This window comes from Microcaecilia unicolor, chromosome 7, assembly GCF_901765095.1.
Source record: "Microcaecilia unicolor chromosome 7, aMicUni1.1, whole genome shotgun sequence".
Taxonomy (NCBI): domain Eukaryota; kingdom Metazoa; phylum Chordata; class Amphibia; order Gymnophiona; family Siphonopidae; genus Microcaecilia; species Microcaecilia unicolor.
Window position 1 is genome coordinate 86,078,594 of NC_044037.1, and position 12,181 is coordinate 86,090,774.

At 43.9% G+C, this 12,181-nt stretch overlaps 1 protein-coding gene across 2 annotated transcripts in view; it reads right to left on the reverse strand.

Moving 5' to 3' along the window:
• The window catches only part of SHROOM4 (shroom family member 4), a 373,235-nt gene that overhangs the window by 64,475 nt on the left and 296,579 nt on the right, over positions 1–12,181 (reverse strand). For both annotated transcript variants that reach the window (XM_030210660.1, XM_030210661.1), the window contains one exon: positions 7,985–8,049. In XM_030210660.1, the coding sequence (XP_030066520.1) occupies positions 7,985–8,049 (65 nt within the window). The remainder of the gene's footprint in view (positions 1–7,984; positions 8,050–12,181) is intronic.

Genomic DNA, 12,181 nt, shown 5'->3' on the forward strand with positions numbered 1-12,181 from the left:
AATGACCATCAATGCTCAGTTACAGTGTGATGGTTCAGCTTCAAGATGACATAAATCATGTACCAGGAAAGATTCTGGGAGGTTGAGAACAAGTTTTCATTTCATGCTTTCAATAGCCCATCTGCAATTTCCCAGGCACTTCTGTCAGTTTCCTAGTGTTATTACACACATGGTTGAAGATGGGTGGCAGGACTTCAGAAAAACTGGTTTGACGATAAAAAGAAAGCTTTGCAGAGCCAGGAACACGCTGTACTTTTAAACAGCGTCAGCAGTTTAAAAATGCCATCAACCGGCAGTTACCCTGCAGAATTGTGAAAGATCCAGCCCCTGCAAAGGAGCCAATGGCAGGAGGAGTGGTCCCAATAACACATATCTCAACAGACAGTTTGAAACTAGTGTCCTCCAATGGATATTGTTTGTAACTGATTACATAAATAAGTATAAATTGTGTAGTGCAGTTCTATACAGAAGGCAAGAAAATGACAATTCTTACTCATGTTTGCTTTCATGAAAATGAGGGAGGGATTTCCAAACAGTCCCCGTTGGGACAAGCATGTGTGTTCTTTCTACCTGTGGACTCTGCACGGATTCTCAAAGCAGAGGTCCTTATATATTTTCATTTCGAAACCTGCCACAGGTGCAAGGTATCTGCACCTGCTTCTTCTATGGGTGATTTTTTTCATTCTATACATGTTATTGTCCTTCCTCAACCTAAACTCCTCCCAAACAGCGCGTGCACTATGAAACACCACACACACATGTAGTTGTGTGGGAAAAGGTGGAGGCGTAGCCTAGTGGTTAGAGCAGTAGCTTACAATGTAGGAAGCCCAGTTCAAATGCCCCTGCTGCTCCTTGTGATCCTAGGCAAACTTTCCATAGACTGAGGTTCAAACTTAAAGTGTGAGCCCTCCAGGGTCAGAGGAAATGCCTAGTGTACCTGAATACACTATAGAGAGTATAATTCTCTATAGCTTGCCTAAAGCTGGGTGATGTGCGCTGAGTGCAAATTGTATATTACTAGATAAATGGCTGGTGTACATACTCGGGCCTAACTGTACACGCATAATGTGTGAAAGGCAGTAGTTTGCTAAGAGTATGAGTTGAAGGCATCTGAGCGCCTGTTTGAAACATGTAGTTGTTTTGCCTGTTGGGAACTTTACAAGTGTAAATATCTCACTTCATTTGACAGTTTTAGAGGTAGATGCAATTTCTTGTTCTGCAGATTATCAACCCGGCAGTTATTTGTTTGGGGTCTCCATGAAGACGCTTTGGTGAAACATGATCCATGTCGGGGACCGGAAACCTCCTGTTTTTTTTTTTGAATGAATGGTTCCTGTTTGTAAGCACCAGCTGATTTGGGTTATTTAGTTTTGCAACCAATTTTTGTTTTTTTAGTAGTGTTTGAAGTTTGCTTTTTGAAAAGTCTCTTGACTTTTTATGAAACAATGTAAAATATGTATTGTGAAATGATTAATATCTAATGGGGTGATACTTTATAGTGTCTATAACCATTGAAAATCTTTATGAGCACAATTATGTGTTTTCTAAAGTAGATTTTCAGTTTTTGTATTGTTTATAGTAGAGGTTGTGTATTTATTTCTGCCTAATATTTCTTCCCTATACACTTAATTACCCCTTTCTTTTGTAGCGTGTCTAACTATAGGCAATTGGGTATGTAACTGCAAGTATTGTGTAAGATGTGCATGAAGGTGCCTATGGAAATTGCACACAAATTTTGTAGAACACCAACAAAGGGCAGTTACGTACATAACTGCTAATTAGTGGCAACATCAATTATAGCCATAATTGGTTAGCTGAATAATTAGATGCTAATTGGTTTTAAGATACACACATAACTGACCTTATTCTATAACTTGGGTCACAACACTGTACGCTAACCCCCGGATTCTAGATAGCGCGACTTAAGCTGCACATGTAAATCCAGTCATAGTCTGGATTTGCACACACAACTTAGTTACTTAACAAACCAATCAGCACCGATAATTGCCACTTAAGCAATTATTGATACTAACTGACATTAATTAAAATTTACATACAGACCTGTCTAAGCATATTCTATAATGTGATGCACTAAATTCTGTCGCATAGTTGAAAAGGGGACGAGTCCACAGGCGTGGAATGGGCAGGTCGTGGGTGTTTCTAAAAATCTATGTGCCTTGTTACAGAATGCACCCGGTCTGCGCCTAATTTAGACGTTGACATTTATACCAAGTTTACTTGGCGTATGTGCCTGCAACTAAATTTAGTCACACGGATGGACGCTTGGTGTATTCTATAAACTGCATGGAAATTTAGGCTTAATCTATAAAGTACACATACTTTATAGAATACGCCTTGGCGTATTTCACTTTGGCGCCAATTTTTTAGGTGTGATATATAGAATCTAGTCCTAAGCGTCAAGTTGGGGATGCAGAAATGCCAAATTTTCCAGTTCCAGGCTAGAGATTTTGGGACAATCCAGAAATTCTGATCACTCCATCCTATTGCATCATGGGACTTTCAGCACTGGTTTCAATGGGTAGGATCAGGCAGTACAAATCCTATGCTGCTGTGGGATGTGAGCTCATACCCAGGACTGGCCAAAAAGTCTCCAGCCTGGAACCAGGGAACTTGGTATCTCTAGGCTTGCAAGTTTATACAATGAGGCAGATAGTGCTCCGGAATATTGCCTGTGACCACCCCAAAAAGGCTATCCTAACTTTATCCACCAATCTAATTGCACACAGTTCTGAATATCAGCCAGTACGCAGTTAACTTCCAGGTGACTTCTGTAACCTGGACAAATCAATGCTGGTGTCCAGACATGGCCCTAGCACCGATTATTTGGACTGTAAGAGGCTTAAAAACCACTGACCACCATGGGCTGAAAGCTACCCCCTAAGTTTTTCAAACAGCTAGTTTATGTGCATGAAATCATTATTTATCCAGGTAAATGGCCTTCAGAGAACAATTTTCAAAGTCATTTACTTGAACAAATAATGATTTATCTAAGCACGATCTCGGTTGTGGAAACCGCCCTCTTTTGATCTGGCTGAAAGCATTTTATAGTGCACAAACATACTTTAAGAAGGACTAAAGGGAGGTGTTTCCAGAGTGGAGTTGGAAAGCAATGTGCATAATATAGGTTGTGGAATGGGGTGTACCACTGGGGCCATGGGCTTATCACAGTGGCGTAGCTAGGTGGAGCCACGAGGGCCTGCCCCCCCCCCCCCCCCAATTTGCTCTGGGCCCCTGGTTGGCTGGCAGGGATCCCTAACCCCCGACAGCTGAAGACTTTGTCCAGAGCTGGTCTGCAGTGGTGCCGCCAAATTGCCTGCCCTGCTCGCTCAGTTTCACTAAAAGGAGTGTGCTGGCAGGCAATGTGGCGGCGCCGGAGACCAGAACTGGATGAAGTCTTCAGCTGGAAGGGGTTGGGGTCCCCTGCCAGCCAAGGTGTTTGCGGTGGCGATGCTTTAGCTGGCAAGGGTTTGGGACCCCCGCCAGCCAAGATGTACAGCAGCGGCAGTGGGTGGCAACCAAAATGTCCCCCCCCCCCACCTTGAGCTCTGGCCCCCACCCACCTCAAGGTCTGGTTACACCCCTGGTTTATCAATACTTTGCCCAAAATAGTATCAGTGACCAGAGAGATTGAGAGCAAGGATGGAGATTGGGTTATTTGGGGGGTGAGGCTGGGCTGAACACTAAGTTACTATGTGGGGGGGGGGGGGGGGGGGAGGCTGGATGTTCTGTTGCCCCTAGGTGGGCTATTTTCCAGCAAACATCTGCCCCCAAAATACAGATGTGGTCTGTGTCCCACAAATGGCAGACGACTGGTGAAGATTTGTCAATTTCAGTGTTGTAGATCAATTTGTTTTCACACACTGCGAATGAGGGTGTTGTGCAGCTCAGGGGGGGGAGGGAAGACATCTTGAGTGATAAGTTGAATACTGTCAGCAATATCAGGGGTTGATATATGGTATTACCAAGACTCCATCATGTTTGGATGCCTACATGTGGTTGGCATGGTGGAGACTTGCCGACCAGTGTTTAAGCATGGGTGGCTGTGGCCCGCACAGAGTGCAAGGTGTGGTTCTGGCCACCTTTTTGTGCAGACTGGATGGACTGTGTATGTCTTTATCTGTGGTCATTTACTGTATTACTGTGTTTTCTGTACCCATGTCAAAGGAAAAATATATGTATATTTTGCCATTAAAAATCAGGTACAAATTGCCTACTGATTCTGCAGCTCTGTAGATTATGTGAAAATTGCCTCTTAAAAATTTCAAGCGGTCAATTCATAAGAATTTCTGAATATCTCCTACAGTTACAAAGCCTTTTCCAGCACACTGCAGATGAAAATCACTTCATGAATATCGATACTTACCCTCTCCACCTTGGGGTGCCCCCCGCCCCTGCACACACCACCACACCAATGGTATTCCCCTCATCCTTTTGTCCTTGAAGTGTATCTTTCTCACCCTCATATCCTTACTATGCATCCTCTCCATCACCACGCCCAGGGGATAATTTCATAAGCCCTTTCCGCATGAAAAATAGTGCTTTATGTGTACAAATAAAAGTAGCTGTGAACAACTTATGGGGCTTACAACTTGGTGAGGGTTTTTTGGCAGACTATTAGCAAGGTGGTCTGCTATTGCTTTCCCCAGGCATCTCCCCACCCCCCTTGCTCAGCTAAGACTGGGTACTTGTTTTCTAACTGAAAGTGGATGGATGGTCGAGTTGGCCAGCAGCTGGATAACAGAAACTCCAGTGTGGAATATGAACCTTAGATCATGGGCACAGTGGACAAGTGACCTACTGACCGCACCATGAAGCCTCATGCAAATGAGCGCTTCTAAAACTGCCTGGAGGTATACAGGCATAAAATTACATGCTACTAATGCACAGTGTGTAGATTTATATGGTATAAACCTAAGTATTCCTGGAGGCAGATATGCGAGCTAAATCCAAATAAATCAATATACACATATGTTATAAAATATGCACGTAGTCACACAAATATGGGTGGAGACATCACGCCTGCCTTTGATCTGGTATACCTTTGTGCAAAAGGTATAATGAAACTTTGTACAAGGTGCACAGGTGCATTTGTTGGCCTTTATAAAACACCTAGGCACTCGGTTATAAAATTACTATCAGGCTTATTTTCGAAAGAGAAAGACGCCCATCTTTCGACACAAATCGCAAGATGGGCGTCCTTCTCACAGGGTCGCCCAAATCGGCATAATCGAAAGCCGATTTTGGGCACCCTCAACTGCTTTCCGTCGCGGGGACAACCAAAGTTCCCGGGGGGGGGGGGGGGGGGGGTCGGAGGCATAGCGAAGGCGGGACTTGGACATGCCTAACACATGGGCGTCCTTGACCCATAATCGGAAAAAGAAGGGTGTCCCTGACAAGCACTTGGACGACTTTACTTGGTCCTTTTTTTGTTATGACCAAGTCTCAAAAAGGTGTCCGAACTGACCAGATGACCACCGGAGGGAATCAGGGATGACCTCCCCTTACTCCACCAGTGGTCACTAACCAACTCCCACCCTCAAAAAAATTCTTTAAAAATATTTTTTGCCAGCCTCTATGGTCATACTCAGTTCCATGACAGCAGTATGTAGGTCCCTGGAGCAGTGTTAGTGGGTGCAGTGCACTTCAGGCAGGCGGACCCAGGCTCATCCCCCCCTTCCTGTTACACTTGTGGTGGTGAATGTGAGCCCTCCAAAACCCACCACAAACCACTGTACCCACATCTAGTTGTCCCCTTCACCCATAAGGGCTATGGTAGTGGTTTACAGTGGTGGGTAGTGGGTTTTGGGGGGCTCAGCAGACACGGTAAGGGAGCTATGCACCTGGGAGCAATTTCTGAAGTCCACTGCAGTGCCCCCTAGGGTGCCCGGTTGGTGTCCTGGCACGTGAGGGGGACCAGTGCACTACGAATGCTGGCTCCTCCCACGACCAAAGGGCTTGGATTTGGTCATTTCTGAGATGGTGTCCTCAGTTTCCATTATCGCTGAAAATCAAGAACGACCAAGTCTAAGGACGACCATCTCTAAGGTCAACCTAAATTTCCAGATTTGGGCATCCCCGACCGTATTATCGAAACAAAAGATGGACGTCCATCTTGTTTCGATAATACGAGTTTCCCCGCCCCTTCACGGGGACGACCTGCGAGGACGTCCTCAGAAAAACTTGGGTGTCCCCTTCGATTATGTCCCTCCACGTGTCCAAAGCTACGTTATTGCACAGCTTTTATTCTGCAAATACCACGAATGGTTCATCATGGATTACAATCTATGAAAAAAATAGCCAAAACACCAATACATATCACAAAACAAATTGTCTCCCATTAACATAACTCACAGTCGTACCAGGTTGATTCTGTAAATAAAAATGTCTTGAGAGCCTTTCTAAAAGTATAATAATTAGTCAAGATCCAAAGTTGTAAGGGTAACACATTCCATAAAGAGACAACTTGATAGTAGAGAGAGGAACTAAACATCCTACGTTTAGTAATCCGTCTAATAGAAGGAAAAGCCAGTATCATTTGATTTCGAATTCTAGCTCCTACTTTCATATGTAATAAAGTAATCCAATCCATAAGATAAAGGGGAGCTTCACCGTATACAATTTTAAATGTTAGCGCACAAAGCTTAAATTTTGTTATTGTGTATATAGGAAGCCAGTGAAGCCTCTGCAATAACAATGAAGCTGATTCATATTTACTTGATGAAAATATTAACTGAACAGCTGTATTCTGGACCAACTTTAATCGTTTCATCAAAGTTTTAGTACAACAAATATACACGACATCGCAGTCAGTCCAGCCTAGATAATAATAGCGGATGAACCAATACTCTAAAAGCACTTATTTCAAAATATTTGCGAACTGCTTGCAGTTTTCTCAACATGGAAAATGACTAGTCTATTCTTTCTGGGTAAGCCCTGTGCAAAAACAGCCACCTGGATCTATGTATTTCAAGATTCTCACCCAGCTAGTTCAAGATGACATATTTTCAACTTAGTTGACATCATGAGCCTTCTTTATAAGGCTTACATCTAGTGACACCTTACTCTAGTTAACCTTGCACTTGCATACAGGAGGAGAGGGGGAACATTTCACCACTGGTCAAAGAGAGGCTGGGCACTGCTGAAAAGAAGACTCTGTTGCAGCCACAGAAAAACAGCAGGGGTTAAAGTGTCCTCCACTGCTCCTTGATAAAACCCAGCTCTGTCTTAGAGGGGCTAACTCTAGTAATTCATGCTTCACACTGAGCCTGCCTAGTAAATGGCCCATCAGGGCTAGCTGTGGTGGTGATGTTTTGTGATGAGCACACTATTCTTTCAATTCACATCACAAAGGTCACCACACAGGATTCAGACAACTAATGATGCAGGGCTGGCTTTAACCATTAGGCAAACTAGGCGACTGGCTAGAGTGGCAGATTCTTTTGTGGAGAGGGGGCAGCAAGGGGCATTAAAAAGCAGCTGCAGCTGAAGCAAAACAATAGGTCTTGATGGCCACACAAATGCAAAGAACCATCAGAAAGCACATTTACACCTGAGAGGATGGTCAATTGTTCATTAGCCTTTCTTGGATAAATTACTTTTGGTAACTGTCCTCATTAAGTATTTACTGAATGAATCCTATTTTGCACAGAACTGTTCTGGGAAGAGTGATGTTGGGGTAATCATGATTGTCCAGTTTAATTATCAAAATCTTTGGGGGGGGGGAGAGGGAGTGGCTATAGATTGATAAGTTAATTGGGGGAAAGGGACAAAGCTGAAGATTTTAATAGGGTACCTAACACTCTCCTACCAACCCTGGATTGATGCTGATGTCTGACTCAATATAGACCGAAACCGACTCAGAGGTGAAAAAAAATTGTGTGTTTGTACCAAACCCCAGTGCATCCCAGCTTCTAATACGTGTACTTATTTCATGCCCCGAACTCTATAAAAACTGAATTCTTACCTTACAGACTTGCTGATCTTCCTGTTTATTTTTGTTTGCTGCTCCCATTCTTCCAAAGGAAGTTCCTGAGAAGAATACACCAAAGTGTCAGTTCAGTTCAGTCATAACACAAAGGTCCATGCCAGTCACTGAGATATCCCACAGCTGTTTTAAAGATTACACAGGGCCAGTCATCTCCTCACGCTGTATCCTATTTACTCGCATTTTTCTTTTCCCTCGGGTGCAAAGAAGTGGCTTATCACAGAAACTTGGAATTTTTTCCTCTTCTAAAGGAAGTCGGAATATTGCAATCTCCCTAGCCTCACAATTCAAGCCCCTCCACTTGCCCTCGGCACAAGCGGACACTCATCTCCGGCAGCGAGCACTTGCTAAGGTTTGAAGAGTTCATGCCGTGTGTGTTTTTAAACTGTTTTTTTTTTTAATGCTCTACCAGCAGCCAAACCAGTTTGGCTTGTTTGTAACGGCAAATGCGTCGTTTTCACAAAGGACAATTTATTTTCTCCTATAAAATGATTGTTCTTTTCTGTGGAGGTGGAATGTGCTGCCATACAAGAGAGGGAGGTATGAAAATGGTCATTTTTATCAGATTGAAGGGCCACAATTTTCCTGCCAAACATTTTTAGAGCAATGTTTTGAAAAAAAATTATTTTTTGGTTGGTTCTGAAAATGTTAAAAGGTAACTCCCCCCCTCAAAAAACACTCCTCAGGCAAGGGTGTAGTAAGGATATCTGTTTGCCATCTCCCCACTGCATGCTCTGATTAGAGAAATCAGCACAGAATCATTCAGCTTGAGGAACACTGCAGGATAACCATAACCTCAGACCCGACATGTAAAAAAAAAAAAAAGTTTACTCCCAGACGAAAGTGACATGAGTAACAATTTCCTTTCACTGCATATTGCTTTAGGCATCCTCTCAGTACAGCTCACATGGCTCCCCACCCAAACCCGACAGTTAGATTAAATCTTTCAAATAAAACTTCCAGGTGAATTTCTTCATGCTAAAATTAATTCTTGGCATCTGCCTGAAAGACTGCAATACATATCAACAGAAACTAACTCCCCATTTCACATCTTGCTTTGTCCTAAGTCAAAGATGCATTTAGGGTTGATTCAGATTCTGGTCCAGATGTGCCAGATCATTTGGTTCAAGTTTTTGTGCAAGATCGTTAAGTTGCCCAGTTCCAGGCTGGGGAATTTAGTCCAGTTCTGGATTTCAAACCACCTCATTCTGGTGCATTAGGGGACTTACAGCACTGATTTCAATGGGCAAGATCAAGCACTACAAATCCCACACTGCTTTGGGAAATAAAAAAACTAGGACTGGCCAAAAAGTCTTCAGCCTGGCGTAGCCAGACACCCACAATGTTGGGTGGGCCTGGGTCCAAGGTGGGTGGGGCAGAAGAACACCACCATTTCCCACAAGTGATTTGGTCTCTCCCTCTTTCACCTGCATGCCATATGGTCTCTCAAACATTTCCCCTCCCTCGCACACTTATTAAATAGCACATTTTCACCAGCAGCAAGCAGCAACTAACACACACTGCTCATATTGGCCCCACAGCTTCCCTCTGTTGCAAATTCCTGTTTTGCATACGTGGGAATACAGCAGAGGGAAGACTGTGGGGCCGGTGCGAACAGTATGTATCAGTCGCTGCTAGCTGCAGGCGAAGATCTGCTATTTACAAGGTATGTAGGAGGGACAGTTGTTGGGAGTTTTCAGCTGGTGGGGCTTGGGGATCCCTCCCAGCCACATCACAGGTGTGCTGCTATTGGGTGAGCCTGCAGCCTGGAACTGGGTAACTTGGCATCTATAGATGAGTAGTCCTCCCAATAAACCCAAAATTTGACAGCAGTTTTAAAGCAAATTAAATGCTGAATCAGTATGCACTCAAGACAGCCACATGCACTTCAGCACAGGGAGGCAAGTTACAAGTGGGAATACAAGCAAGACTGAATCTGGCCAAGACTCTGACCACGAGGTAGCTGACTATAGAGGACGGTCCATCACCGTGCAATCCTCATAGTCTTTCCATGATGTTTTTCGTGTTTGGATTGTGAACCTTAATCTTCAGCATGGTCTTTTTAAAGACCATCAGACATCAGTTTATTAAATATTTAGTTCCAGTTATTAGACAAACAACGACAAGACTCCAGAGGCAGGCAAAACACAGTGCTATGTCGAGTCATTTATGTAAACAGCAACACAAGAAGTGTTTCCTTATGCAATTTTTATATATCACATGAATTAAAGTACTGTTTTCATTTAAGTCCCTTTGTTTGTCGAAGCCTTCTTCCGTTTCCCGCTTTTTTAGTGTTTAGACTCTGATCAGTCAGATTACATGAGCTTGGATTTAATCCAAAACCTTTAGTAGCTTCTGATAAGACGTAACCTGAAGAGCAATCTCTAAAATCAAGTTCTACGATCCTGCCTTAGGATACTGCAGCACACACCACCTGCCACAGCATACAAACTATTTACAAAATGCTCATGTCTTTTCGCTAGAGTAGCCCCCTCATCCTTATGAAGCAGATTCAGCCCTAATTTAGGACCTCCCTTAATCCTTGTTCTAGTTTCTAGATTCATTTTATAAAATAAATGTGCCAAATCCCCCAACCCCAAGTTCTGCAAAAAAAAAAAAAAAGAAGAAGAAGATTATCCTAAAGTAATTCCTACAATGTTTCTATGCAATGTAAAAATAAAAGCTGTATGTGCTTAGAAAGATATGCAGCTACTTTTAACATATTTAGAACAATGTAATAATGCTTATCATTCCACAACTGAAGAAACTACTTTTGAGGCCAACCACCTCAGGCCACGTACTCCCTTCTTCATCTATCACGTGTGCCCACAAACACAAAGGTGCATGCGTGGCTGCCATGAAAAGTCTGCATCCACCGTGGTTTCACAACACTATCACTGCAGAACAAAAATAAAATCATCTCATATTTATTTATTTAGATTTTGCTCACACCTTTTTCAGTAGTAGCTTAAGGTGAGTTACATTCAGGTACACTAGATATTTCTCTGTCTCAGGAGGGCTCACAATCTAAGTTTGCACCTGAGGCAATGGAGGGTTAAGTGACTTGCCCAAGATCACAAGGAGCAGTGGTGGGATTTGAAATGGCCACCTCTGGATTGCAAGACCCGTGCTCTAACCACTAGGCCACTCCCTGCACTGAATGAAAAATTTGTAATCAATGTAGACAGTTTATGCGTAACATCTGTGTGATGTTTTTTCTTTATTTCTCTGCAGCCATCCCTCTCGCTTCCCCCCAGCTCCCTGCTGTTTCTCCCAGTCCCCACACTCCTACTACTAGTCTGCCACTCTACCATCCTGATCTGCTGCTGCCCCCTTGGTAATTCTCTCCCTCACTCTTTCCTCATCAGGGACATGCCTTCTACACCCCCCACCCCCCAATTTTCCTTCTCAAGGGCCCCTCCTCCTAGTTCAGGTAAGCCCTTTCCATTCTCTGCCATCAGATACTCCTTTCCCCATCTGGCACCACTTCTTGCCTTCTGTTATCAGACATACTGTCTCTTCCTGTTGTCTTCTCCACCAGGCTCTCTCTCCCTGTCCATGAGGTACCGCACACCTCCATCAGGCATTCCTGTTTCTCATCAGTCACACCGTCCCCCAATCCTTGAGCCCCTATCCTCTCTCACATTCTGGAGTTTGCTCCTTCTGACCCTTCACCCTCCTTTTTGTGACAGGAGTAGCCACCAAATGGTTAGCACGGTGGGCTGAGAACCTAAGGATCTGGGTTCGATTCCCATTGCAGCTCCTTGTGACTCTGAAGAAGTCACTTAACCCTCCATTGCTGCTTTGACTGTACCACAGAAAGGTGGTATACCCTTTCAGGGTGAAGGTCAATGCAGCTCTCTGTACCTCCTTGATCCCCTCCAAAGCAGTTGAATGATGTGTTTAATCACATAGACCACCACACAGTTCAAACAAAAGCTTACAAAACCACCTGGGAGATGGATGGGAAGGAGCAATACCAGCGGCTGGGCTGAGATGCACCAGAGAAATGCACTGATTGCCATGCTGGAACCCAGGAGGAAGTGGTTGTGAGCAGCTTCTCCTGGCTCCGCTTCTCCTGGCTCGTCTACCCAGCGTCTCCTGGGAGGCAGCAAAGAGCAGCTGTAGTCAAACTAAAACAATTGAGTGTCACACAATGAACCATCAGTACCAACT